Source organism: Eptatretus burgeri, chromosome 1, assembly GCF_056783735.1.
Source record: "Eptatretus burgeri isolate ZD-2024b chromosome 1, Ebu_testis_v1, whole genome shotgun sequence".
Lineage (NCBI taxonomy): Eukaryota > Metazoa > Chordata > Myxini > Myxiniformes > Myxinidae > Eptatretus > Eptatretus burgeri.
In genome coordinates, this window is record NC_140961.1 from 9,102,585 (window position 1) to 9,127,340 (window position 24,756).

Here is a 24,756-nt window from a genome sequence, read left to right on the forward strand (position 1 = left end):
GGGGGGGTTCTAAACGGTCCTTTCAAAGAGACATAGTGAGAGTGTGAGATTTGTCTGGATTGAAAGACATGTTCCACGTGTTGGACCAGTTTGTGATTTTATCCAGATCTGCAGTGAGCGAAGAAGCTGCTGCTTGCCGGTCTGAGGGATGACAGATGGTACGGCAGAGGGTGGAGTCGTCGGCAAAGAGAAATAGAGGATTTTCCAAAGAGTCCGAGAGATCATTGATGAAAACCAGAAAAAGAACAGGGCCCAGAACGCTGCCTTGAGGAACTCCAGCCTGCACAGGAAGAGGGGATGAAAGAACTCCATTTAGGGCCACACGTTGACTGCGACAGGAGAGGAAGTCTGCAAGCCATGAGTGGAGATGGCCTTGAGTACTATGGGAAGAGAGTTTGGTGAGTCGTGCAGGGTGCCAGACTGTGTCAAAAGCACGTGATATGTCCAGGGATATGGCTCGGATTTCCTGTCTGGCATTGAGGACCTCCATCCATTGATTCTGAAATCCGTAACAATATTTTACTTTGAAACTCACAAAGAGAAATCATAGAACCTTTCCAAAGCATACCCGATTCATATAAAATAACCAATTGCTTTAGAAACAGCCATCAGGAGAAAGGAAACTGTGATCACTCACATGCTGCTGAGGTTAAGAGTTAAAACCTCCATTACGGCTCCACACACCATGGGGCCATGCACCATGGGTATGAGTTTGGTCTGCACACCAACAAATCCCATGCACTGCACATGCATCACCAAGCATACGGGCATGCAGACACACACACCCATGAAGAGTTCCTTTACAAATCCCAAACTAAACAATTATACCACGTTCGTTAGTGCTGTCCACATACCTCTTCGTGCTTGCACATGCAGCGACCTTTGACCCCCTCAGGTCGGCTCACTCCGAATCGGATTCATACATGCTACACTTTGGGGAAGCAGTCCTTAACGCCCAACCCATATGCGTTCCTCCAACCTCCTTGCAATCCATGCTAACTGTGCACGTGCACCGATGAATTCCTCATCCTTTCACTTGCACATGTGCACGGATTCTCACCGGCATGTTCAACTTAACTTGCACTGCGTGGCATGTCCTGCATGGCTTCGGCATCACAGCAATACCACTCCCCACATGCCGGAGCACATGTTTCGCAAGATGGCCATGTCACCTCTGCCACTGCACCACACACCACAGGGACACGCAGCATGGGCCGGTGCGAGTTCGATCCGCATATTTCACACACTGCAAACACCTAATCCAGCACAAATATGCATGAATGTTCATACATACATCCCCACAAGAGTCCCTTTACAAATCTAAACCTACGATTTGTACCATCTCCTGATTGAGACACGAACCGCACCGTGATCGACTTAGGGTGGTTCGGCAAGTGGCTGAAGCACTCAAGCCTGCACTCCAATGAAATGGTTGATAATGAACGGCTGGCTTGGCAAGTGACAGCATTCTGATTGGTAATGGTGCATACTTACAAAAAAACTAAACACCGCCGATTTCTTAACATTTTCAGATTTCATTCCAGATTTAGAGTAATTTAGTCCACGTGATCCGATCCTCAAGACTCAAATTATATACCTGAATCAGTTCATACTAGAGGGGGAGCACTCGGTAGAGTGCAAAACCTCCGCCGCCAATACTGCGAGGTCACTCAAGTGAACCTGATATCCTATTCATTCAATTTGACATCAACAGTGTTCACAGAGTTATAGTTTGCAACTTTCCCTTTTACTTTTAACTTTTACATCCTCAATTCATTCGTCATAACTAGATTCCTTGAGACAGAAATTGATTTTATGTGGGTATATCCACCTGAAGTTCCAAAATCAGCCACAATTATAATTTTGGCATGTTTTTTGTTGGAAATCACTTATAACATGCAGAAATGCAAAAAAAAAAAATTGAAATTTTGTTGAAAAAAAAGTTGCAAAAATTTTTTTTTTCTCTAACAATTTTTTTTTTTTGGAAATTACTTAACAACATGTAGAAATGCAAAAAAAAAAAATTCAAATATTTTTTTTAAATGGCCGCCATAGCGGCCATATTGGATTTTGGACCAAGTCCAAAATCTAATGGCATGATCCTTGGACCATACCTAATCCCCCCACCAAGTTTCGTCGAAATCCGTCAAGGAGTTTTTCCGTAATCCTGTTCACAAACAAACAAACAAACAAACAGAAAGGGGTGAAAACAGTAACCTCCGATCTTCGATGGCAGAAGTTAAAGAGTAGATCGTGGGAAATCGCTCCAAGCTCCTAATATGAAAACTATAGCACGAACAAAAGCGATGCCTATGGAGATTCGTAGGTGTGCAGATAATATAAGGCATTCGATGACATGAGTGAGGAAAGTGAAAAAAAGATTGGAGCACTGTATCATTAATAAACCATTGAGGCCTGTTCCAAGTCAAGGTATTGTTGAACAGGCCAAAATCAATGGCGAGTTAAGACCCCAGCGAGGGACAGCGAGGTGACCGAGGATGAGCCTGTGATAAACGATAATTAATTAAAGCTGTTATTTGTCTTCAAAAAGGGGTGTTTTAATTAACCCAAATGCTTCATTTTCAGTCCTACACTTCCTTGGAGCTTCCTTGGAGCTTCCTTGGAGCTTCCTTGGAGCTTCCTTGGAGCTTCCTTGGAGTTTCCTTGGAGTGCATGCAAATTCTGGAGCCACGAGGTTTAATATTTTTTGGAAGGGAGGGTCGGACGGACACACAGACACACACTGATATTTATTAGTATAGATAAGCCTATATCGACAAGCAGGGAGGCGACGATGGTTCGCGGGTATTATTGAGGAAGCCCTACCGTAAAAAACCTATCTCTTCCGTCAAAATTGGCCAAATTAAATCGGATTTTTTAATATGTTGTACTTATGGGCATGACGCACAGCTTCTTGGAAATGAAATTGTGTGAAAAAAAAATCGAGAAAATAAATAAAAAGTTCAAGTGGGCGTGGCTCTGCCCACAAGGGGTGTGGGACGCCCCTCATACAACAAGGACAAATGTGTCCAAGAGCAGCGTCCTCAAGGTTTTGTCGGCTAAAAAAAAACAAAAAAAACAACAACTTCCGATATTTCGTCACGTGCCTCGATTTAGCCAATAGCGAGACCCGTCACAGTGCATTTACGTATTTATGAAATATAGTGTATTTACGAAATAAATAGTGTATTTACGAAATTATAACATATTAAATGGAATAATCTTTAAATAGTAACTTGAACTTTTCGAAACTTTAAAGCAAATGTCCGAATATATTTAAAAGTTCATGATACACGCTCTCAAAAGGCACCGTCAATGTGAGGATGTGTACAAGTGCATAGTATTTAAGGAGATCCGGATCGTGTATATAAAAGAGCTGAGTCTTAATATAAAGGTTTTGTCAGAAGATAGAAGATAGAAGATAGAAGATAGAAGAACAACGCCAAGCATTCTTAGAGCAGTGTCCGCTATGCAAGACAAAAAGCTAAAAAGACACAACGAGACCATGATATCTAGCTTGTGTCCAAGTTTTAATTAAGATTGCATCAAACGTCAGGGGGCTATGCTCTGGAGAGAGTCACAAACAGACAGACACACAGACACAACGAAAATAGTGGTCACTGCTGGCGCCTGCGAACCAATTATGCAGCCATTTCTGTTTTCCCTATGTTCGAATGTTTACGTTTAGTTGAATAAAACCATTCCTTTACAGTACTGCTAAGCGCATCACCAACAAGTTTAATAACTCACCAGAGAAAGGTGTTTGCGTTGAAACATCAGAAGTATTGAAGACAATCCTGAGATCCATATCTGCCGACGGACTAAATGAAAGGGATAATTTTCCGACAATAGATATTATTGTTTGTAGAAGTTGCCCGTGCCTGCACGGGATTCTAAAAGGGGAAAGTCGAGATGGAGGCGGCAAAAATGAAAATGGAATCTTCTGTCATCGAGCCGACAAACTGGGAGCAACAATTTACATTTATTGCCACATCTGATGCAATTTAAATGCTCTAATGGTGGCGAGGTGCTCCAATCTGAAAGTATTTGTTCGATATATCTCGCTTTTTGATGCTTAGGGTGTGTAATAACAATTTGTGTTGGTGCCAAAGCCAGTGACAAATATGAAGACCTGTGTGCAAGAAGTACTTGTCACATTTTTGAAAAAAAATGAGCTGGCACCAGTACTATAATCTGTTATGGCCAGGGCATCATTTGACACCAAAAAATTCCGAAAATAAGTACTCAAGTCCTGTATATTGGTATATGGTTATTCTTGAATTCACTAAAATGTAGTGCAAGAAATACCCAAGTCCATAATGTTTGAGCACGAAGTTCCTAAGTCCATGACTGTCCAATCAAAATGCTAGTATGTGTCATGTGACAAGCTGTGAAAATTGCGACCATGGTGGCTGAACAACATGGTGTGAATGAGGATAACCCTGATAACAGGCATGGCGGAGGCAAAAAACGTGAAAGAAACCCTGGAGACTGGGCGGGAAAGAGAAAGAAGAATGCCAAAGCAATCAGGTATGTAGTTTCTATGCATTATACTTTGCTGGTACTGAAAAAGGCACTACATTCGTCATCAACTTTTGAGCCCTCATAAAGGTGGCCATGGTATTTTTATACTCTTTAAGAGTTGACTTTGTTGTAATATTTCCGATGTGGTATGATTTCGATGCAAACTTTCTGAGCAGGAGGACTTTGCTGAATGAGGGACTTGTGATGTGAAAGACGACTGGCACCAAGCTGTTAGGTTTTCTTTTATTTAGGACATTAATTTCCGATTTAACTGAGTAATTTTGGACTTAACTGGCTAATATTGTCGTCAACTGAGTATTTCTGCATAAAATTAAACCACGAAAGGCAAGGAGACAGAGCAAAAATGACTGTTTGGCAATCAAAAATGAGCAATAAAGGGCTTTGTGTGTTAAAAGTACGCAAGTCTAACCATTTTGTTGCAAAAAGTACCTAAGTCCAGGTATTTAGCCACAAAAAGTACTTAAGTCCAAAACTAATTTTCTCGTTTTCTTCGTCATAAAGGATTATTTTTTCCACAAAAAAGGGTTTGTCTGCTCTGTTTTGCCCTTGGAACCAGCAACAGGCTCCTTAGTATGCCACCTTAAAAAAAATTATCTGCAGAATGTTTTGAAAACTTTGATCCTCAATATCTCAAAAGTGTTATTTTGTGACTAAAGTACTTCTTGCACTCAGGTCTTCATCTATCTATAATTCCAGCAATCTCTGTGTGTCTCTGTCTGTCTGTCTGTCTGTCTGTCTGTCTGTCTGTCTGTCTATCTGCGACCGCCGTTTCTCGACAACCACTGGTTCGATCTAATTGAAACTTGCCAGGTATATTGCTTGGGACCTGAGTATGTGCGTTTTCTAGGTTTGATATTAATCGGACAAGGGGTTCCCAAGTTATGGCCATTTAATTGCCAAACCAATGACAGGACACGGTGCTATGACGTCACGATGACGTCACAATTCTCCTTTTTTTTTTGCACGTACGGGCAAGCACTCGTATTGCAAATGAACGTGAGGATTGGAGGCCGTCGCATTGTTAAGCGGTGCCGAGCACCCCGTTCCGTTGGAGGCTTGCTTGGCTTAGCAAGCCGCTTGCTAAAGGAACACACCCCTGCCGACTTCGAAGCATCAATCCGACGGTTTTATAGTCGTGTCTGGAATTTGATCGAATCCGAAGGAAACAGTTTGAGCTTTCAAGGTGAAACGTTTGCAGTTTGCACCGTCCCGTTCACCTCGCTGGCCTAACTATACCGCCATGGCCGACACACCGCGCAGGAAATGGCGAAGAAGGCTGTTTGGGTTTCACGAAAAGGACACGGATCACGTTGAAAACACAAATCAAACTCATAATGGGAACTAGGAATAAGGGTCCATATTTTTCATTCCGTTCACGAAAAAAAAGCTTCGTTCTGAGAGGAATGTGTAATTTCAATAATCGACGCAATTCTCGATTATTATTATTTTTTCCTCTCGTCGAAATTGATCTTCATCATTCTTTCACGGATTCTGATGTCGGTGTAACTGAATCTTCGTTTTCGTAAGATAACTGTTTTCTTTGAGAAGGAACGGAGAAAAACATGAACAGCGGAGGTGGTTTTTTAATTTAATTAATTTAGATTCTTCTTTCAAACACTTCGAGAGGTTCGTTGGAATCGAGGAATGGGGGAAAAAAGAAGAAAATCATTAAAGGTAAAACGATTTCGTCGTAAACTGAGGTAAAAATGTTTTTTTTTTTTTTAAAGTGGAACGTGAGGCGGTGAGGAAAGCGTGAAAGGTTCGAACGAAGAAGAAGAAGGAGAAAAGAAGGAGAAAAGAAGAAGAAGAAGAAGAAGAAGAATAAGAGAAGAAGAAGAAGAAGAGGAAGAAGAAGAAGAAGAGGAAGGAGAAGAAGAAGAACACAAGACGAGCATCTTGGGTTTGAGCCATGGCGGAGAAAGAGTTGGAGAACCATGAGGCTTCGGTGAAAGTGGAGGAACACGTCGCGTGTGAGGGAGTAGACGCCGAATCGGAGGAAGATGGTGACGTTGGTGCGAGGGAGGTGAAGGAAGTTTCAGGTGTTCGCAAATCTGCGTACACGTTGTACAGGTAAACGTTGTACACGCTCCTCGTTGTTGTCGATGTCCGATTGTGCACGGACACGAAGTCGAAATGCTCTTCATGTATTGTGGGAATTTTTTTTTTTTTTAATTTGCTTTGTTTTGTATTTCTTGAGGGACCGGGAGGAGTGGAAGGATGTGGAGCCGGTATTTCAGGACGAGGGGCCAAATCCCGTGGTACAGATCGCTTACTCGGAAAAATGTACGTACATAGTTCGCTGAGCTTCCACCTCTTCCTCTTGGTGACGTCATGGTGAGGGTCAGGAGGTTTACCACAGTGAATACTTGATGTGTGACTGTCAGACTTTTGTGGGGTTTGTTGTATAAACATGTGGAGAACATTCAGAAATGTAGAAAGAAATTCAAAAAGGTTGAACAGCTTCCACCCCACACCCCCCTCCCCCGGCTGGGTGAGGCCCCGCTGCCACCCCTTCCCCGGCTGGGTGAGGCCCCGCTGCCACCCCTTCCCCGGCTGGGTGAGGCCCCGCTGCCACCCCTTCCCCGGCTGGGTGAGGCCCCGCTGCCACCCCTTCCCCGGCTGGGTGAGGCCCCGCTGCCACCCCTTCCCCGGCTGGGTGACGCCCCGCTGCCACCCCTTCCCCGGCTGGGTGAGGCCCCGCTGCCACCCCTTCCCCGGCTGGGTGAGGCCCCGCTGCCACCCCTTCCCCGGCTGGGTGAGGCCCCGCTGCCACCCCTTCCCCGGCTGGGTGAGGCCCCGCTGCCACCCCTTCCCCGGCTGGGTGAGGCCCCGCTGCCACCCCTTCCCCGGCTGGGTGAGGCCCCGCTGCCACCCCTTCCCCGGCTGGGTGAGGCCCCGCTGCCACCCCTTCCCCGGCTGGGTGAGGCCCCGCTCCCACCCCCCCTTCCCCAACTGGGTGAGCATGAAGCAAAAACATGCATGAAGTACCAGTACAAAAATCATCCGATGTACATGCATGAAGCAAAAACATGCGTACGGCTTGTGTGTGTGTGTGTGTATATATATAATACTGTTGCACTTCTGCAAAACCACATGCCTCCAAAGCAATGGCACCCGACATACAGTGATCCCCAGGCAGTTATTTTGTTCGTCTTCATGCAGTCAGCTCTTTCCCTCATGTCTGGTGAGTTAATGGGACGAAGTGCGTTGCGTGGTTCTTATAGCTTGGTCTAATAATTATATCTCTATGTTCCATTCAATCCTGATTTCCATCCAACCCTTTCCATTTATCCATGATACAAATCAAGTCGAGCACTGCACCCAGGCAGCCACCTTCAGAGAATCACCACGAACAAAGACGCTGCCCAGCGTGTGCATGGTGCGCCCTTTTATTCAAAATCTGCGTGCCAATTTTCAACGGCGTCTCACCTTGCTCAACCTTCGCTCACCAAAAACTCACCACCTCGACCACCAACATCTCCCGCACACGGGAAAAATCATCCTGTGCCTCCTCGCACCTCTGCATCGATACAATTCGCCACCAAACAGAGGCGTACTGCACAGCCCAGGCCACTCGGACCATGTGGTGCGGGGATAGGCCAAGCACGTTAACAGCACCAACCACATCTCGCCGAGGATGCCCCGAATGGGCGTGTGAGACCGACGCAATCCTCGAATGTGCACGCGAGACCGCTTCCGGCCCCAGGAGCTTGGCAGAGCAGGGCTATGGCCGCCGTGGCCCAAAAGGGAAGCGCGATTCGGGTTGTCACCCCACCCTTCGCCTGGTGCATATATATGGCGGATTGCGAAGCCGTCCGCTCTGCTCTTTGTTTTTTTTTTTTTGCCTGCCTGCTTCGCCTTTGTCTTGGTCTGTTATCCTTGCCCTCTGCTTCGCCTCTCTGCTCCGCCCTCTCTTGACCGCTCCTCGTCTGCCTGTCGCTGCATCTACACTCGTGGTTGGTGTGCGACGACGTTCTTCTGGGACCAGTGCGGAGCACACGTTTCCACGAGCACTGGCAAAGTGATTAAGTAGGAGATAGCATGCCAACTCTTGAGGTGGGATCTCTCAAGCGGAGCGTCCCCCAAAGCATACTGGGTTGCATGGTCTGCTGACCATGCCAGTTATTGCAAGGGAATTAGTCCTCATCTGCTCTCCTTCCTTTTGGCTAACTAATCTTCACTGTGTGTGTGTGTGTGTGTGTGTGTGTGTGTGTGTGTGTGTGTGTGTGTGTGAGATTAGTTGTGAGGGGTACCCAGTGTTGTTGGGCAGTGCTGGGTCCCTCCTCCCACCCCAGTCTCTCTGGACATCCACTCCACCCCTTGCCCTTGCCTCCTCTCACTTTCACCTTTACCCTCCCTCTTCCTACAAAGGAATTTTTTCGCATGATTTTTAATCACGTTTGGGCAAATTAAATAATCAAAATAAAACCCGCTTTTGATTCCTCCCAACCTCTAACCTTCCTCATGTGGCATCAAAATTTGCCCCTGAGGGACAAATTCCTCGATTTATGACTGAAAGAAGTCAATGGTCTCTGTTGGTCCTCATCACCATATAATGAATATGGGGTGTGTTCAGTTACCAACTTTGTCGTAGAGCACTCACCAAGCGACTTGAGTGCTTAAGCAAGTATTCCAACGAAACCGGTAATGAGGAAGGGCTGGCTTGGCAAGCACTAGCTAGCTGCTTGGTAACTGAATAAACCCGAAGACAAGTCAATAGTATACTGCACACAAAAAAATGCCGAAAAATGACTATTTTTAGCTCGCCTGTTCGAAGAACAGAGAGCTATAGCGATACCCCCGGCTTGAGCGTGAGCGTCAGCTTCAGCGTGAGTGTGAAAATGTTAAGTTTTTGGTGCAAGTTATTTAGAAGCTTGCCATTCATTTAATATGTGTACTGGGATGCTGATATTTGGCATGGAGGTTCCTTTGGGGTATATTATTGATGTAGTGAAGTTGAAATTAAAAAAAAAATTCAAATTTTTGAACTTAACTTTTTTGTAGCACATCAACGTTAAAGTTTTTTTTTTTCCTTTCTAATGTTTTTATCTACTTTCTACCACAATTTTTTACTGATTACAATATACAAATACATATATTGCTTTAAAATTATTTGGATCAGACTTCACTGCAATGCTTTATAAAAAAAACCATTATTAGACTAGTCTTTTAAAAACGATAAATGTATAAACAGGTGAGCATCGGGTGGCTTTGACACCAACTCTCTGGTTATTTTTTCCCCTCTCTCTCTCTTGAAGACTTCAACTATTAATCATGACTATTTTCATTGCAATGAAAACGTACCTGTTCAGTTTTTTTTAATGCATTGTTTTCGTTTTTAAAATGTACATAAACTTTGAGGTGAAGTTCAGTGGATGTGTACATTTCATACATAACTTTAGGGTTTACATGGACATAATAAATATCTCTCGGGAATTTCCCGGGCCTTCCGACTAATTAATTGAATATGCAGGCATTTGACGACCAAGCCAATTCTAATGTTTATTTACTTCACATAACATGTGAATTACATGTCCGTCTGTTTATAAGCCTGAAAGTCGGGCGAAAACCAAAGCTTTTTTTATTAAAGACCACTTTTTCTTTCCTATGCATTGTGAGAATTAACGTACCTTCCTTGGGCGGTGTATATTAGACCGCTGCTGCAATCACTCTGAACAAAACATGCATGACCTCGTTTGAGTTTAAATCAAAATGTACTTTTATTTCTTAAAAACGGTACCATTATTTAATGATAGAAGATGCATGTTCAGTCTTCAAATGTTCACCGGAGGCCTATGAACCCTTGGAGCAATTCTGAGTGAAAAATATGGCAGTGATTTCTGGATGGCTGGAGGAAAAGGTATGGCTTGTGCTTGTTGTAATGTCCGGAGGGCAGCGGGACTCGGATAGCCGTGAGGATTGTCGAACTCTGTTTATTGCCCGTCCGAATGCACACTACAACAGACTACACAACGCCTCAGGCGGCGCGAACACCTATATCCCGTGCAGGCACGTGACCACTCAAAACCACTCCTCTACGCCTCCACAACGCTCCCCGCATTGTGCCCTGCCCCCGCAGGCCAGTACACCACACTCCTCCCTCCTAAAACTATGATTATAAAATGACCATCATAATGATAAGCAGAATTGGCACAGAATACCATAACATAAAAGCATAGGCACCACCACACAGAAAACAACCAGAGCCAAAAATGGCATTAATCAGGCGGCCGTGCACCAAAACCCAGACGAGACGGAACAAAAGGAACCGTGCTTCATCTGCTACCCGCAACCCTAATGCCGTTGGTGTCATCCGGCCCATAACTCAGCCCTCTATCCCCATCACACCATATAACGTGTCGATGTGAGCGAGTTGCACTTCAAAGCAATGGACAGGTGCCCGAATACTGAGTCGCACGATGAACCCACAAAAACCTTGACCGCGTTAAAGATAGCAAGAAGCAAGTTGGGAGGCACAGCATCACCACGCAGCAGAAGCGCCCCCAGACGGCTCATGCTTACATGCCCTCCGGCGAGGTTGCGATGACCTCCCGGTCGACAAGGCGGCACATCTCCCCCAGACAGAACCGAATCGGATAAACATTCCGAGCCTGGAAGCCCCGTGGCGCCAGCGCGGCCGACCTTGGCGAGACCAGAGGTTTGTGCTGCACGGCGCCGTGCCCGTCTGACCTTGGCCATATCAGAGACGGGCGGTGACGCTGAACAGCGCCGTCGGCTGGGCGCACGATCAATCCCATAACAAACCCACGCATCACATCCAGCCGAGATCTCAACGCACGTCCGAACGGCCTTGGCGAGAACAGAGGTTTGCGCGCCAGGGCACCAGGCACGTCTGACCTTGGCAAAACCAGGGGTGGGGGTAACGCTGAACAGCGAACCAGCCCCGGCTCTGAGCCGATCTCTGAGTCCCACACCAAAACTGTGCATCCAACCCAACCGAGAAAACCATGCACGTCCACACGGACGGTCAGTGCAGCCTGGAGACATCAGTGTCATACAGCAACAAAAACATTGTCTGCTCCCATGCAACCTTCCCCTCATGTACAGTGCGTCCCCCCAGCATGATCCCCACACATGACAGGGTAGCGAACCGTGGGCTGTCCTCGCAGCTGGAGATCGGCAAAACCTCTTTATTCGCCACGATCGCCCCCAAGCCCTTCACATCACATCGATCATATCGGACATCCCATCGATTGATCCCAGCCAAACATATTGTTACAGTTGTGGAAATTCGCAAACCACCATTCAGGTCCCGTAGGTGAGATATCTCTAAGTACATGTGAAGTGAGCCCCAAACCCGTTGTTTAGAGGGAATAAATGTGATTAATTCGGGCTGCGACCCTTTGAGATAGCCGTTTTTCTGTTCTATCTTTATTTTGAACCAACCGCCATCACACAACAACCACCAACCACAACGCCGCTTCACAACAACAACGCCAACGGCCACGACCTTTACCTTCACAACTCGCTCCCGCAAACATCGCATCACCGCCATTCCAAACGGCACCATGGCCATAAACCACCACCATAAACCCTCCACCACCTTCACCTCTCCTCCTTCTACCGCCATTCCTTCACCACCTGTGAACACCGAGCGTCGGGCTGTCCTGGGCTCGTACAAGGTGCGCGCCGAACCGCGAGTGCAAAATGCGGCCTTTCCGAGGAGAATTCGGATCAGGAATGCAACACGCCCACTTCTGATCCATCCAATCATCAAGCGCGGGCCGGTTTGGCCCCGCCTGCAGGCGCGTCTGTGTGGAATCGAGATATGCAAATTCTAGGATCAGGGGAGATTCACGCCCCTTTTCCTCCGTCCAATGGGCGAGCGTGGCTCCACCCCCGAGCTCGTCCTGATCCGGAAATTTGCGTATGGGTTCTCCTGCCGGCCTATAAAGCCCCGAGCGCAAGGCAAATTTGGGCAGAGTCGGCCTTGGAAGAGCGGAGAGTGGCAGAAAAGGCAGAGTCGGCCTTGGAAGAGCTGAGAGTGGCAGAAGAGCGGAGAGTGTTTTTTGGACAGAGTCAGTTTGGAGCGCAGAGTGGAGTCGGGAGGCGAGGGTGTCCTGGTGGTTTTCGGCAGTCGGCTGAGGAGAATTGGGGAAAGAGACCGAGGAGTTCGGGTCCGAGGCAAGGAAGACGGCGGTCGGCGACGAGGTTGCAGTGGAATCGCTCGTCACGGGACCCAAGCAAGCCAGCTATACTCTTTCCCCAGAGCATCAACAACTTCCCCCCCCTTTTTTTCCCCCATGCTGAGATGGTGCGAAAAGGGGGCCCCTTTCCCACCCCACTCCAAGCAGTGCCAACGAAACCCGCGAAAGAGCACGAAGTCGGGGCATCGCCGCGCTGCCACATTTGCGGCTCATCACAAAGACACAGGTAGGATCCACCCGGTCTCGCGGACCTGACCGCTCTTTCAGGTCCCGCACAAATATTGGCCCACAGGCCCCATCTGCACCCTTGTCTTTGAGGGTGGCCCTTTCCTTTTGTTTCTGTGTAAACGTGTGTGTGTGTGTGTGTGTGTGTGTGTGTGTGTGTGTGTGTGTGTGTGTGTGTGTGTGTGTGTGTGTGGCGCCAGTCTGGTGAAGTAAAACTGTGTAAGTGTTGCCGTGTGTACGCGTAGTCGGTTGTAGATCTGCATGGTTGTGTTTCTTTTGTTGCAATTGCTTTATGTGCATTCTCTTTAATTGTATATGTGTGCTCTCCGTGTGCCGCGGAATAAATGTGCATCATGTTGAACTGTTTTCCCGTTTCGCTTCGTCTTTTCTTTAATTGCATCTCCATCTTGCTTCACGTAAAGGGTTGGTAGTGGGCCTAATACGCCAGATAATTAATCGGAACCGTCGAGGCCGACGATAACACCGCTCGGTTATCCCGATAGTACGGAACGGATCGCTTAAGTGGCCCGTGTCCGGAGTCGACCTGCGGCGCGGTGCGATCGCCCGGTCTACCCTCCGCGTGGGTATTTAGGTAGGTCGAGTTTGGCGAACAACCCTATCCCACACGGGGGCCGATTGGCACGATCGTGGTGAGGCCGAAAGGCCCACCCGTGACTCGCTCCCGGCGTTAGTCCGAGAGGGTTACGACAGAATTGTACGTCCGGTGGGCGACGTGCCACGATTCGAGTTACGTGGCTGTTCGCACGCCGGCGGGCGCGAATTCGCAACAATATTATGCTCACCCGCGAACTGTCAGCATTTATTTTAAACAATGCTAAATTGCATCACTCGTGCAGCGAAAATCGAATACGCAACAATTAGCAACCCTTGAATCACATCGTGTGTACGCCTCTTGGTTGTCGGCGCGACGTTGCGATGACTTGCTTGTCGTCGATGGTCGCGGTCCGCGAACTTCTTGAACGCGACCGGCTCGCTCCAATCCTCCGCTGAAATCGCCTGAACGACGCGGGTGTGCAACGCACCACGGGCGTAGCGAGAGCCCGTCACCGCCGGGATGGCTCCCGTTGTTCCAAACCCGTATATCGTCGTCGCCGGAAGCGAAGCAATGAACGGCAGCCCATGTTGCATCGTCGCGGCTCCTGCCACCAGAACCTCGCCCTCGGGCGTCGAAGGAGGCACAGGTGCATCTGGAGGTACGAACTCCGAAACAGGAACCGTGAGCCCCTCCCCTCGCACCACGAACCACGAGAGCGCAACCCGCTGACCTTGATGGGCGACCAAGACGTGTGCCCTGCCAACCGCCGGTAGCGCTTCACCGGTATACGTGTGCAATGCAAGGGTAGCCCTAAAAAGGCGTAGACCGGGAAGTGCACGAGCGGACTCGACTCGAAACACGATCAGTGCCCCGATCATCTCGACCTCCACTGTCATTGGTCTTGTCACCTTCGGACCAATTGAAAACAGGTTCAACATCGGCAGCATCTCCTGCTCCGGGTCGCCGGGATCGCTAGGCCCAGGCTGCAAGACTCGACCCGGGCCGTAAAAGTGTACGCCATGCACAAAACACCGTACCGGCAGTAGGTCTCGACCCGGGACGTAGGGGTCGCTTCGCACACCGCCATCCATGACCGTTATGATGGGCACTGACACTCGGCACACACACCGTAAACGTCCCCGAGTGCTCAGACCGCCGTCCGACTGACTGCATTGCAACGCTCGGTCACGACCCTCGCCGAAGACCGTGCGTGCGGCTGTGCGCGCCTGGAACATCGCGCTGACCTCCGGATCATCTGCTGTGCACCGACCATCGAGACCCCGGACATTCCTCAGAGCTTGTGCGACAGCCGACGCCGCGTCTGAGCTGAACTTCATGTCCTCGTCCTTTAGCCGTGGCATCGCAGAAACCATTCCCGAGGCTTGCAAAGCAGAAATAAAACTAACTCTGAGTCGAGCTGGATGCTCTTCCACCGTAAACTTGCAAGCCACGGCCGAATGCTTCACCCGTGCCACGAAATCTGCAACGCGCTCCTCCGCACCCTTCGCGAGGTGATCGAGCTAGCTGCAATGACTTCTCCGGCGCCATGTGGGCTTTCATCTTCCCTACCACGTCTTGAAACGACAGCCCATCGTCACTGGGCTTATCCGGCGCTACTAAATTACTTAGTAGCCAATAATGTTCCGTGGATAGCGAGGCGAGCAAGATCGATTTGCGTTTGCTTTCATCCTCTACATCATTCGCGTGAAAATAGTACCCCAATTGTTCAGAAAACAATTTGAAGTCGTCTCCGACGAAGACTGGCACTCGTCCGTGCGCCGTGCCCCGACCTTCCGCCATCCCGAGCCGTCCTGTGACGGCGAGACGCCTGGCACCGAAGACTGTGCGCGCGGGCGCGCGAAACTCGCGATGCGCTTCTCTGGGACCCTTGCCCGGTGTTGAACTCGCACCGCGTGAGTTGCGCTGAGGTTCTCGCTTCAGCGATCCAATCGCCCCGGCCAAAGACTCCAAGTCAATATCGACGCAACCCTGGCACTTTGCACGCGCCGATCCGAAACGGACTCGTCGCCAACTGTAATGTCCGGAGGGCAGCGGGACTCGGATAGCCGTGAGGATTGTCGAACTTTGTTTATTGCCCGTCCGAATGCACACTACTACAGACTACACAATGCCTCAGGCGGCGCGAACACCTATATCCCGTGCAGGCACGTGACCACTCCTCCACGCCTCCACAACGCTCCCCGCATTGTGCCCTGCCCCCGCAGGCCAGTACACCACACTTGTGATGCCAAGTCTAAAAATTACCCCCGTGTGGGGGTGACGGTCATCTCTATAATGTTTTTTTTTACTATCGTAATCGATGAACCGTTGCCAGATATCTCCTAAAATGACAGACGAGATAGGTTTTGAAAATGGCGACTTTCACAACTTTCGTGACCTCGTGACCTTGACCCTGACCTCGAATCCGGGAAAAAATATGTCTGGTATCTATCACTCATCGACCTCTACCCACATGCCAAATTTCATCAAGATCGGAAGTAAAAAGTTTTTTCTTTGTTCCGGGAGGTGTTTTTGACCATCTTCCAGGTTACGTGGCGGCCAAACTGGACGGAAATTCAAAAATCTGTCCGGTTAGATACAAGATAATATTTTTTTACTATCATAATCGATAAACAGTTGCCGAATATCTTGTAGAATGGCAGACTAGATAGGTTTTGAAAATGGCGATTTTTTTTTTTTTTTTTTTTTTTTTTTTTTTTTTTTTTAAAAATAACTTACGTGACCTCGTCCCTGACCTTGAACCCGGACAAAAGTTATATCGTTGTGCAACACTCATCGACCTCTACCGACATACTAAGTTTCATCAAGATCGGAAAGAAAAATTGTTGACGGATGGAAATTTGGTCCGGCTTTTATTCGGCCATCTCGGTGGAGATGACCTAAAAAGGGCATAATCAAAATAACGACCAATTACTGCACCGTAGTCCCAAGAAGAAAGCCAGACCACACACACACACACACACACACACACACACACACACACACACACACACACACACACACACACACACACACACACACACACACACACACACACACACACACCGGATTTTGAATGTTGTATTGGGTAATATCGCATGGGGTAATATCCCTGAGTCTTCTGAATTAATCGTTATTGTGACATTGAATGTTCCATTATCGGGTGTAATCTTTTGTACAGTTCAGTTCAATGGCAGCACAGTGCGTGCGGAGGTAGTGCACTGACATTTGAGCTCTCTGGTCTGGGTTTTATTCCTTGTGCAACTAATAAACTGTCCAATTGGTGCTTCACAGAAAACACATTGCATCACAAAGTGCTCGTGTCTTGGATGGACATCAGGTTGAGTGTCCCATTTCCCAGCATTAGATCATTGGTCGGTGTTAAAGATCCTGCGGTCACTTTCCCAAAGGGTAATCAAGGTGTCTCCCCCATACCTTGAACAAAATGCAAATTTGTGGCCAAAATTGCCTTCAGTAGAAAGTACTGCCATCCTGTTTGTGAAAGACTTTAGCAAAACGTTACCCAGCCGTTCCCACAATGTGGGGTTAATTGAGGCCTCCAAAAAAATAATGAGTTCTTTTCCAAGACCACTCTTTCTTTTGTTTGGCAATCCTGTGTTGATGAACAAATTTTACTCGTGAGGAATGGTGAAATGCAGATTATTTTTACCTCTGCCATCTGCGATGGACGGAGGTTCGATTTTTCACCCCTCTCTTTGTTTGTTTGTGTGCAGGATATTTCAAAGAGTTATGGACGGATTCGGACGAAACCTGGTGGACAGGTTTGGTGTTTGACGAGAGCATATCATTTCAATTTTGGTAAAGATCCAAGTCTGAATCCGGATATGAGAATTTTTACGTGATTCTTCATCATTGGGTGATGGGGGCTAAAAACGATTTCGAGCATGCTATTTCAAAATTTTTTGGCCGAGTTATGACAAAGCGAGGTGGAAGAGTTGGTTAGGTGACTAGAACAATCCGATTTGATTTTGGTCAAGGTCCGAGAGGCAGATCTTGCCTATCAGTGGGGTACAAAATGTAAACTGTTCAGCCTGGTGGAGGTATGCTCTCTTATGAGTACCGTTTTTCATGTGATTAATAGATTTAAAAAATCCATCGAGTCATTGAGTAATTCACACTTCATAGGTCCAGTTTGTTATTCACCAAAATTGTAAATTGGGACCTGCAGGTTGAACCTTCATGAAGTGAAATGTATTATTCACTTTTGGGTGATGAAATGGTGTCATGACGTATGTACGTTCATACCCTGAATATTTGGGGTGCCCTTTATCCTTATTTTTATATTTTATTGATTGCCTGACAGGATGGCTTGGTGGTACGCACACTTGTTCTTCAGCTGTCCAGCCTGAGATTGAATCCTGACCCAGCTATAAATTGTCATCCTGGTATTTCACAGGCAGTGAGGTCAGGTCAGATATGGGAACATGCACCAGAGCAGCGCGTCGCTGCGTCCACTTTCCGCAGGTACTCCAGGGTCCTCCGCCTGGCTATCTTTAGGCAGATGCCTGGCCCATCCCCATCTCCTTGAGATGCCAATCAACTTGCTGCAACCACGAGGCACGTGGTCGGCCCATTGGCCTCCTCCACTCACGAGGGTCCCTCGCTGAGAGAATCTGGTGAGCAGGATCAGCGTCAGGAAAACGAGCCACATGTCCATACAGCCGCAACTGATGCTCATGGACTATGTAGGAAACAAATCTCATTTGAGTCGCTCTGAGCAACCGCTCGTTGGACACAAAGTCTGACCAGCGATAGCCAAGGATTCTCTGAAGAGACCTGATACCAAAGGAATTGAGTCTCCATCTCAGATCCCTGGTCAGAGTCCAAGTCTCACATCCATAGAGCAAGACTGGAAGCACCAAGGACCTGAAGACTCGGACTTTTGTCCCCCCCCGCACAGGTACCGGCAGTGCCACACCCCATGATCCTGTGAATCCGTGACTCCCCAAGGCCAACCCAGATGTCCATTGACCTCTGGCTCACACCCAGGAGGGACATAAATATCACTGTCAAGGTCAGTGAATCTCTCTGTGACCTCAACATCCTCACCACTAACAGGTACAGACAGGATAGCAGCATCCAAGATGTCACTGAAAGCCTGGATCTTAGTTTTCACCCAGGAAGCCCATAATCCCAGTGGCTCCTACTCCTCATTCAACACCTCGAGGGCCCCCAAAAGTATATCCAGAATCTCCTCAAAGATGGCATGTCAGTGTGATTCATCAATGCGTGTCCTCTCCCTCCGATGGACGTTAAACTGGTGTCCTATCTGCTGGCTATTGTTGGATGTTTTTGACCACACGGTGTCTTTCGTGAAAAGTAAGTGAGCTATCGCCGGCACCCGAAACTAATTCCAAATTCCTGCCCTAACCAGCAAGAGGGCATTGCAACAGCTGCACAGCCACGCCCTCAGCCAATGGGGATACGCTGAAGCCTTGTGTTGCAAACCAACAAAGAAGAATTTATTAATATGGAGTGGGATGATTGCCCACACCGCTCCAAGGGACCCCATTTCAATTCAAGGATTGGTTGTTTGATATGCAAAGCTGCACATCGAGCTTTAGGAGATCGAGGTGAGCAGTGAATGTGATGGCATTCTGATGCACTCCAATGTGGTGTCGTTCGTTCTTTGTAAGTTTCTGTTTATGCATTTGGATACACTGTGGAACCGTGGCATTCACGGATTCAACATTCTCAGACCCCGCATATTTGCGGTTTATAAAATGTGACGTACTTCGACGTTTGTGCTTCGTGTAGTCGCATTTAAAAACAAAAAAATCAATTAATTTACTTATTATTACACTTCAGTACTGGTCTCCTTTCTCCATCGCTGCTGATATTAATTCAGCCTCGGAATTCTTCCACAGAAACCTGCTCTTTCTTATGCACAGGTTCTTCCCACTTCAATTATCCTTCCCATCCCCTGCTCTTGGTACTCTGAATCCTGTGGTGAGACTGTTGCTTTAAAAACAACTTGCATTCTTCTCCTGGAAGGCAAATCTGACTGAAGGAAACGTCAAATCATTCCACAAAGCCTGCAACAAGTGTGTTTACTTTCAGGAGAGCCAGAAAACCACATCTGTCCAATCGCAAGAACGAGCTTTCAAGCTTGTCTCCCTCCTCTAAAACCTGGTGGCGTCTTGTCAATTTTCCATGAACGTATCCCCTGTAAATGTCGGCATCTTGCAATATAGATTTATTTTCTGTTTTTGAAGTATGACTTCAGTTTTTATGTTTTGGCAATAGTTTGTAAAATGCCCAGCTCCTTGCCTTCCCAAGGCCTCCATGCTTGCCTTTTAATGCTTTCGTCTCCAGGAGCATTAAAACAAATTTTTCGTTGAAAATTGCTCGATCAGACTCGCAGTACGAAAGGCTCCAATTGGGCGAGGAAGCGTTTTGTTCGATGCCGGGGAAGACACATTCTGTTGTGTATCATATTTGCAGTATCGGCTCGACAGGTAACGATTTGAAGCGTCGGAGAGCTTTTTGACTCGAGCCTTTGAAGGGAAAGTGATTTGCTGCAGTTTGCACATTAGGAGTCTGCTATCGTACCGCTGCCAGCCTCAATTCCATAAATGTTAAGTGTTGAGTTGGTGAAATGCCAAAACGTTCCTTTACCTCCACATACATCTACCTGTCATGAGGTGGGCTCTTGGATGAGCATTTTAAAAATGCATGTCTCTTGTCCCGGTTGCAGTGAAGGCGAACAGAACTGCTGTTCACAAAGCTGACTTCCTTTGCACAAATTTTTTTGGGGGAAAAAAACATCAAAATGTTTCACAAAACGTTTAATTTTCAAAAGTGTACAACCTGCTGTTCTGTGTCTTTACATGTGTGGGCTCCATCGTCAATTTATTCTCTTCCAATTGATTCACCTTTGATGGTCTCATCAAGACAGACCTTTTCAATCGGTTTTATCGTAACTGACTCAAATTGTAAATTATGCCGTTGGTTCGGGATCTCTGAAATGTTGTGCCCAGTTTTCCTGCCAAAGCAACAAATATGGAGTGGTCTTTGAGAAGTCCTTTTGGATATGTTGTGCACATTGTACCCACTAATTGCTCAGTGTCTTGGCTTTTGTATGTATATTGTGACGACTTTCGATCGGGTTGGTTGCGACCACCCCAAAATTACCTTGTTGGTAATTACTTGTGTCAGTAACTATGGTCCAAGATGGCCTTAAGGTATGCTCACATACCCATGAGCGGTCTAGCCTGTGTTCAAATCTCTTCCCCGAAAGAAACTGTCATCCTAGTGTTTCGATGCAGCGATGCATGCGCCATCATGTGGCTGGAGGTTGAGAAAGAGGACCAGTCTGCCAGTACCAATCGTAAAAGGACTTCAAAGATCCCACAGTGTCTTTGATGAAGAGTTTTTGAATTCACTGGCACCCTGAACAAATTACTAATTCCTGCCCAAATTGCTTTCAATCTAAAGTCAGGCCTGGCAAGCTGGTTCTTGAAAGACTTGGGCTAAAAGCATTGCTCATTGACCTTGCAAGGTGGGAATAATTGGGGCTGTTAAAGAAGACTGTGGTGGGGGTGTTAGGGGTGATTGTAGTGGTATCGACCCATATTGGTAAGTGAATCCTCTGCAGCCACCCTATTGATTCGACTAGAGTTTATCCACCCAGATAGTAAAAAGTGGTTCGAGGCATGTGGGCCTGACTCATAACCAATCAAAATATGTCTGTTGCACGTTTGTTACACATAAATGAGCTGTCATGATATGCATTACGTGTAAACGAGTATCGTGAGTCGGAGTGGCGACCCATCCACGATTGTCTCATCGCTGAGGAAAAGCTCCCTCGGTTGCCCTATGCATCTGAAGACACGAAAGGAGTAGTTCATCATCTTCGTTGATAAACTTTGCAATCCTTGCATTGCCATACAAGGATGAGCTTTTTTTTCATGCCTCCACTGACGAAGTTGCCAGAGGCATTATGTTTTTGGGTTGGCTGTCTGTCCATGCGTGTAGGTATGTCTGCAAATTTTCGCTCTTTCTCTTCAACCGCTTATAATTGACACAACGTTCGCTATCAGTACAACCACTCTTGTAGAATGTTTTAATAATAATTCTGACATCGTAGGTCATATGGTGTGGCAGCGATGTTGGAAAAAGGAAAACCTTTGGACCTCAATCTCCAAAACCGCTCCATGGAAAAGATTGAAACTTGGCACATGTCAAATACTCCCCATGTGAAATATGTGATTTTTTTTTTGATGTCACAGGTAGTTTCATGATGTCATAATTGCATATGTCGAATGCTTTATCCGATCAGTATGAAAAATTTTAAGGGTCATCTCGGGATAAATTGTATAGGCAAAAAACATTGATGACATCATTGGTAACATGGTTCAGCAAAGTATATATTTGTCACGGTTGTGGGGGTAGATGAAGGAATTTCGTCAGGAAGTGAGGATAGTATGGAGTTTCTTGGTCCGTGGACGTGTAGGAGACATGTCAATGTAAATTAAGTAGGGAAACTGAGCTTGTGTTGTCACCACACAGGAGGTGGTGCTGTGTTAGATGGGAATTAAAACCAATTTTCTCCAGTATGTAATTGCCTCCGATGACCTGTTTTTGTATTCACAAGCCAGCCATGAAAGGAGTGGCGTTTTTATAACAACAACAACCACAACAACAAAAAGACAGCTGCTTGTCCAAGCAGGCGGGAAGCGCCGGGTTTCGTGCCAACAAGCCACGCCTGCAGGTGGATGATTGGGCGTGAAGTCCGAAGGAAGAGGTTTTGGTTTGGTTGGGTTGAGTTCGGTGCAAGAGGACGCACGCGGTCGAGGGAGTAAGGAGATGGCGTGCAAGAACAGGGCATTACGGCTGACTTTGCTTCGACACTTGAAGAAGACTGCACGATTCTCGTTTTCGTGCTGAGGCGAATTGGCTTGCGCTGGGCAAGAGCAAGACGCTGGGCATTGACTTGACTGGTCATGAGAGACAGACCTTGATGCTTCGTGTGTATCAACGAGGAGACTGCGCCATTCTGCAAAGCCGTGGCATCGGCAAGCGCGATCGACGAGGAAGCCACATGGCAGTTGGTGAGCCCTGGTGTTGACTATCACCTCACAAATTTCCTCATGTACGTTTCTCGACCAGAGAGTGGCTCGGTGCCATTTTTTGGCACGTCTTCTGACGCAGGACGAAGCACATCGATCCCATAGTTCGATAAACACCATCTCTGGACAAAGCTAAGTGCCAGAATAAAGGGATGATTTTCTTTTGTTTTGTTTTCCCCTTGTCTATATTTAAGTCTGTGTGTCGAGGAGCCTTGACTTTAGACCTCAATTTACTTCACATATAATGATTACTTTTTGAATTATTACCCTTGTAAATATTTATTCTATTTTATGTTGCTGTGTCCATGCACCTGGTGTGGGTTCAAGTATAAACCCCTTGTGCTGTGCTTCCGTTGCTCCACCAGTGTCGCCCTGCCCCTCTCGCACGCACCATAATCTCTGAGGATTATGTGTCCACCCCCGACAGAAAACCGCTCGGCGATCCGGGTCTGGGCGGTGTTAACCGCCCGTCCAATACAATTGTGTCGGGGGGGGGGGGGTTATTTTAACTGCCATACCCGTGACTATGTATATATATATATGTGTGTGTATGTATGTATGTATGTATGTATGTATATATATATATATATATATATATATATATATATATATATTTGCGAATTCCCGCCGGCGTGCGGACGGCCATGTAACTCGGATTGCGGCACGTCGACGACCGGACGGGCAATTCTGTCGTGACCCTCTCGGAACAACGCCGGGAGCAAGTCACGGGTGGGGGTTTAACCCCACCACGACCGTGCCAATTGTCCACCCGCGCAGGATAGGGTCGCTCGCCAAATTCGATCTACCTAAGTACCCACGCGGATGGTAAACCGCTCGATCGTACCTCGCCGCAGGTCGACTCCGGACACGAACCGCTTAAGCGCTCCGTTCCGTGCTACAGTGATAACCGAGCGGTGTTATCGTCGGCCTTGACGGTTCCAATTAATTACCGGGCGTATTAAGCCCACGACGAACCCCTTTCCGTGATGCAAGATGGAGGGTCAATAAAAGAGAAAGAGACGAAGCGGAGCGGGAACAGTTCAATAAGCAAGCATTTTTAGTCACACACACAGACAAGCACGTATATACAGCCATACAGTCAAAAATGCACATATAACAGTTAAAACAGTTATGCACAAAATGCAAATGTAACAAAAACGATGCAGAGCTACAACCGAATACGTGTACACACGGCAACACTTAAACAGTTCTACTTTACGAGACACGGCACCACAAGATCCATACAAAAACCCCGTAAAGAAAATGGTGACTTCCCTTTGGCTGGTGAGTCCCTCTCCCGTGACCGTCAGCGTGGTCGCACCCGGCCCCGACCTCTTTCGCGGCCGGCGAACCCTCTCCAGCACTCCCCGTCCGGACGCACAGGTCCACCTCGCAACGGGCGCTGCCGCGTCTCCCGTCCGTGCCTTCGTGACAGGGCCGCTCGCCAAGGCGCGGGCACAGGACCTCTTCCTGAAGACCAACTCTCCAAAAACCAACCGAACCACCAGCCAAGAGGAAGAAAAAGCCCTCGCGCGCCCGCCCGTGTCTGTCTTTTATCGCCCGGGCTCCGCCCTTCGTCCCGCCCCGTTCTCGGCTCCACCTTCCTTCGAGAGGGTTCCCGAAAAGGGCGTTCCCTCACGCTTTCTCTCCACCCCGCTCCGTCCGGGGGCCGGGGGAGTCAGTTTTTTTGCTCGGAGCCAGAGAATTATTCCCCCAAAAAGAGGCCCCACCTTTACATGACCTCTGACCTTTGACCTTCATCGCTCTTCCTCCACTCCAAAGCACGGGGAAGTCAGACGGGAAAAACAGGCGGGAAAAGCCCACCGAGCATCCTTGTTGGTTTTTGTTTGTTCCTCTGCAGAGATCGTAACCGTACGGAGCCTGTTGAATGGCGAGTGGCGAAGATGTGGTAGCATGGAGGTGGCGTGGTTGCAGTGTGGATTGGGCTGTGATGGGGATGGCGTGGTTGTTGAAATGTGTGTTTGAAATAAAAGATAGATAAAGAAAAACGCCTAACTCAAAGGATCGCAGCCCGAATGGATCACATAAATTCCCTCTATACAACGGGTTTGGGCTAACTACACATGTACTTAGAGATATCTCACCTACGGGCCCTTTATGGTGTAATGCGAATTTCCACAGCCGTAGCTATATATATATATATATATAT

At 47.5% G+C, this 24,756-nt stretch overlaps 1 protein-coding gene across 2 annotated transcripts in view; it reads left to right on the forward strand.

Moving 5' to 3' along the window:
* The first annotated feature begins 6,359 nt into the window (after positions 1-6,359).
* The window catches only part of FNTA (farnesyltransferase, CAAX box, subunit alpha), a 104,955-nt gene continuing 86,558 nt past the window's right edge, over positions 6,360-24,756 (forward strand). For both annotated transcript variants that reach the window (XM_085871655.1, XM_085871661.1), the window contains exons 1-2: positions 6,360-6,615; positions 6,743-6,828. In XM_085871655.1, coding sequence (XP_085727781.1) covers positions 6,455-6,615; positions 6,743-6,828 — 247 coding nt within the window. In that variant the 5' untranslated portion in view covers positions 6,360-6,454. The remainder of the gene's footprint in view (positions 6,616-6,742; positions 6,829-24,756) is intronic.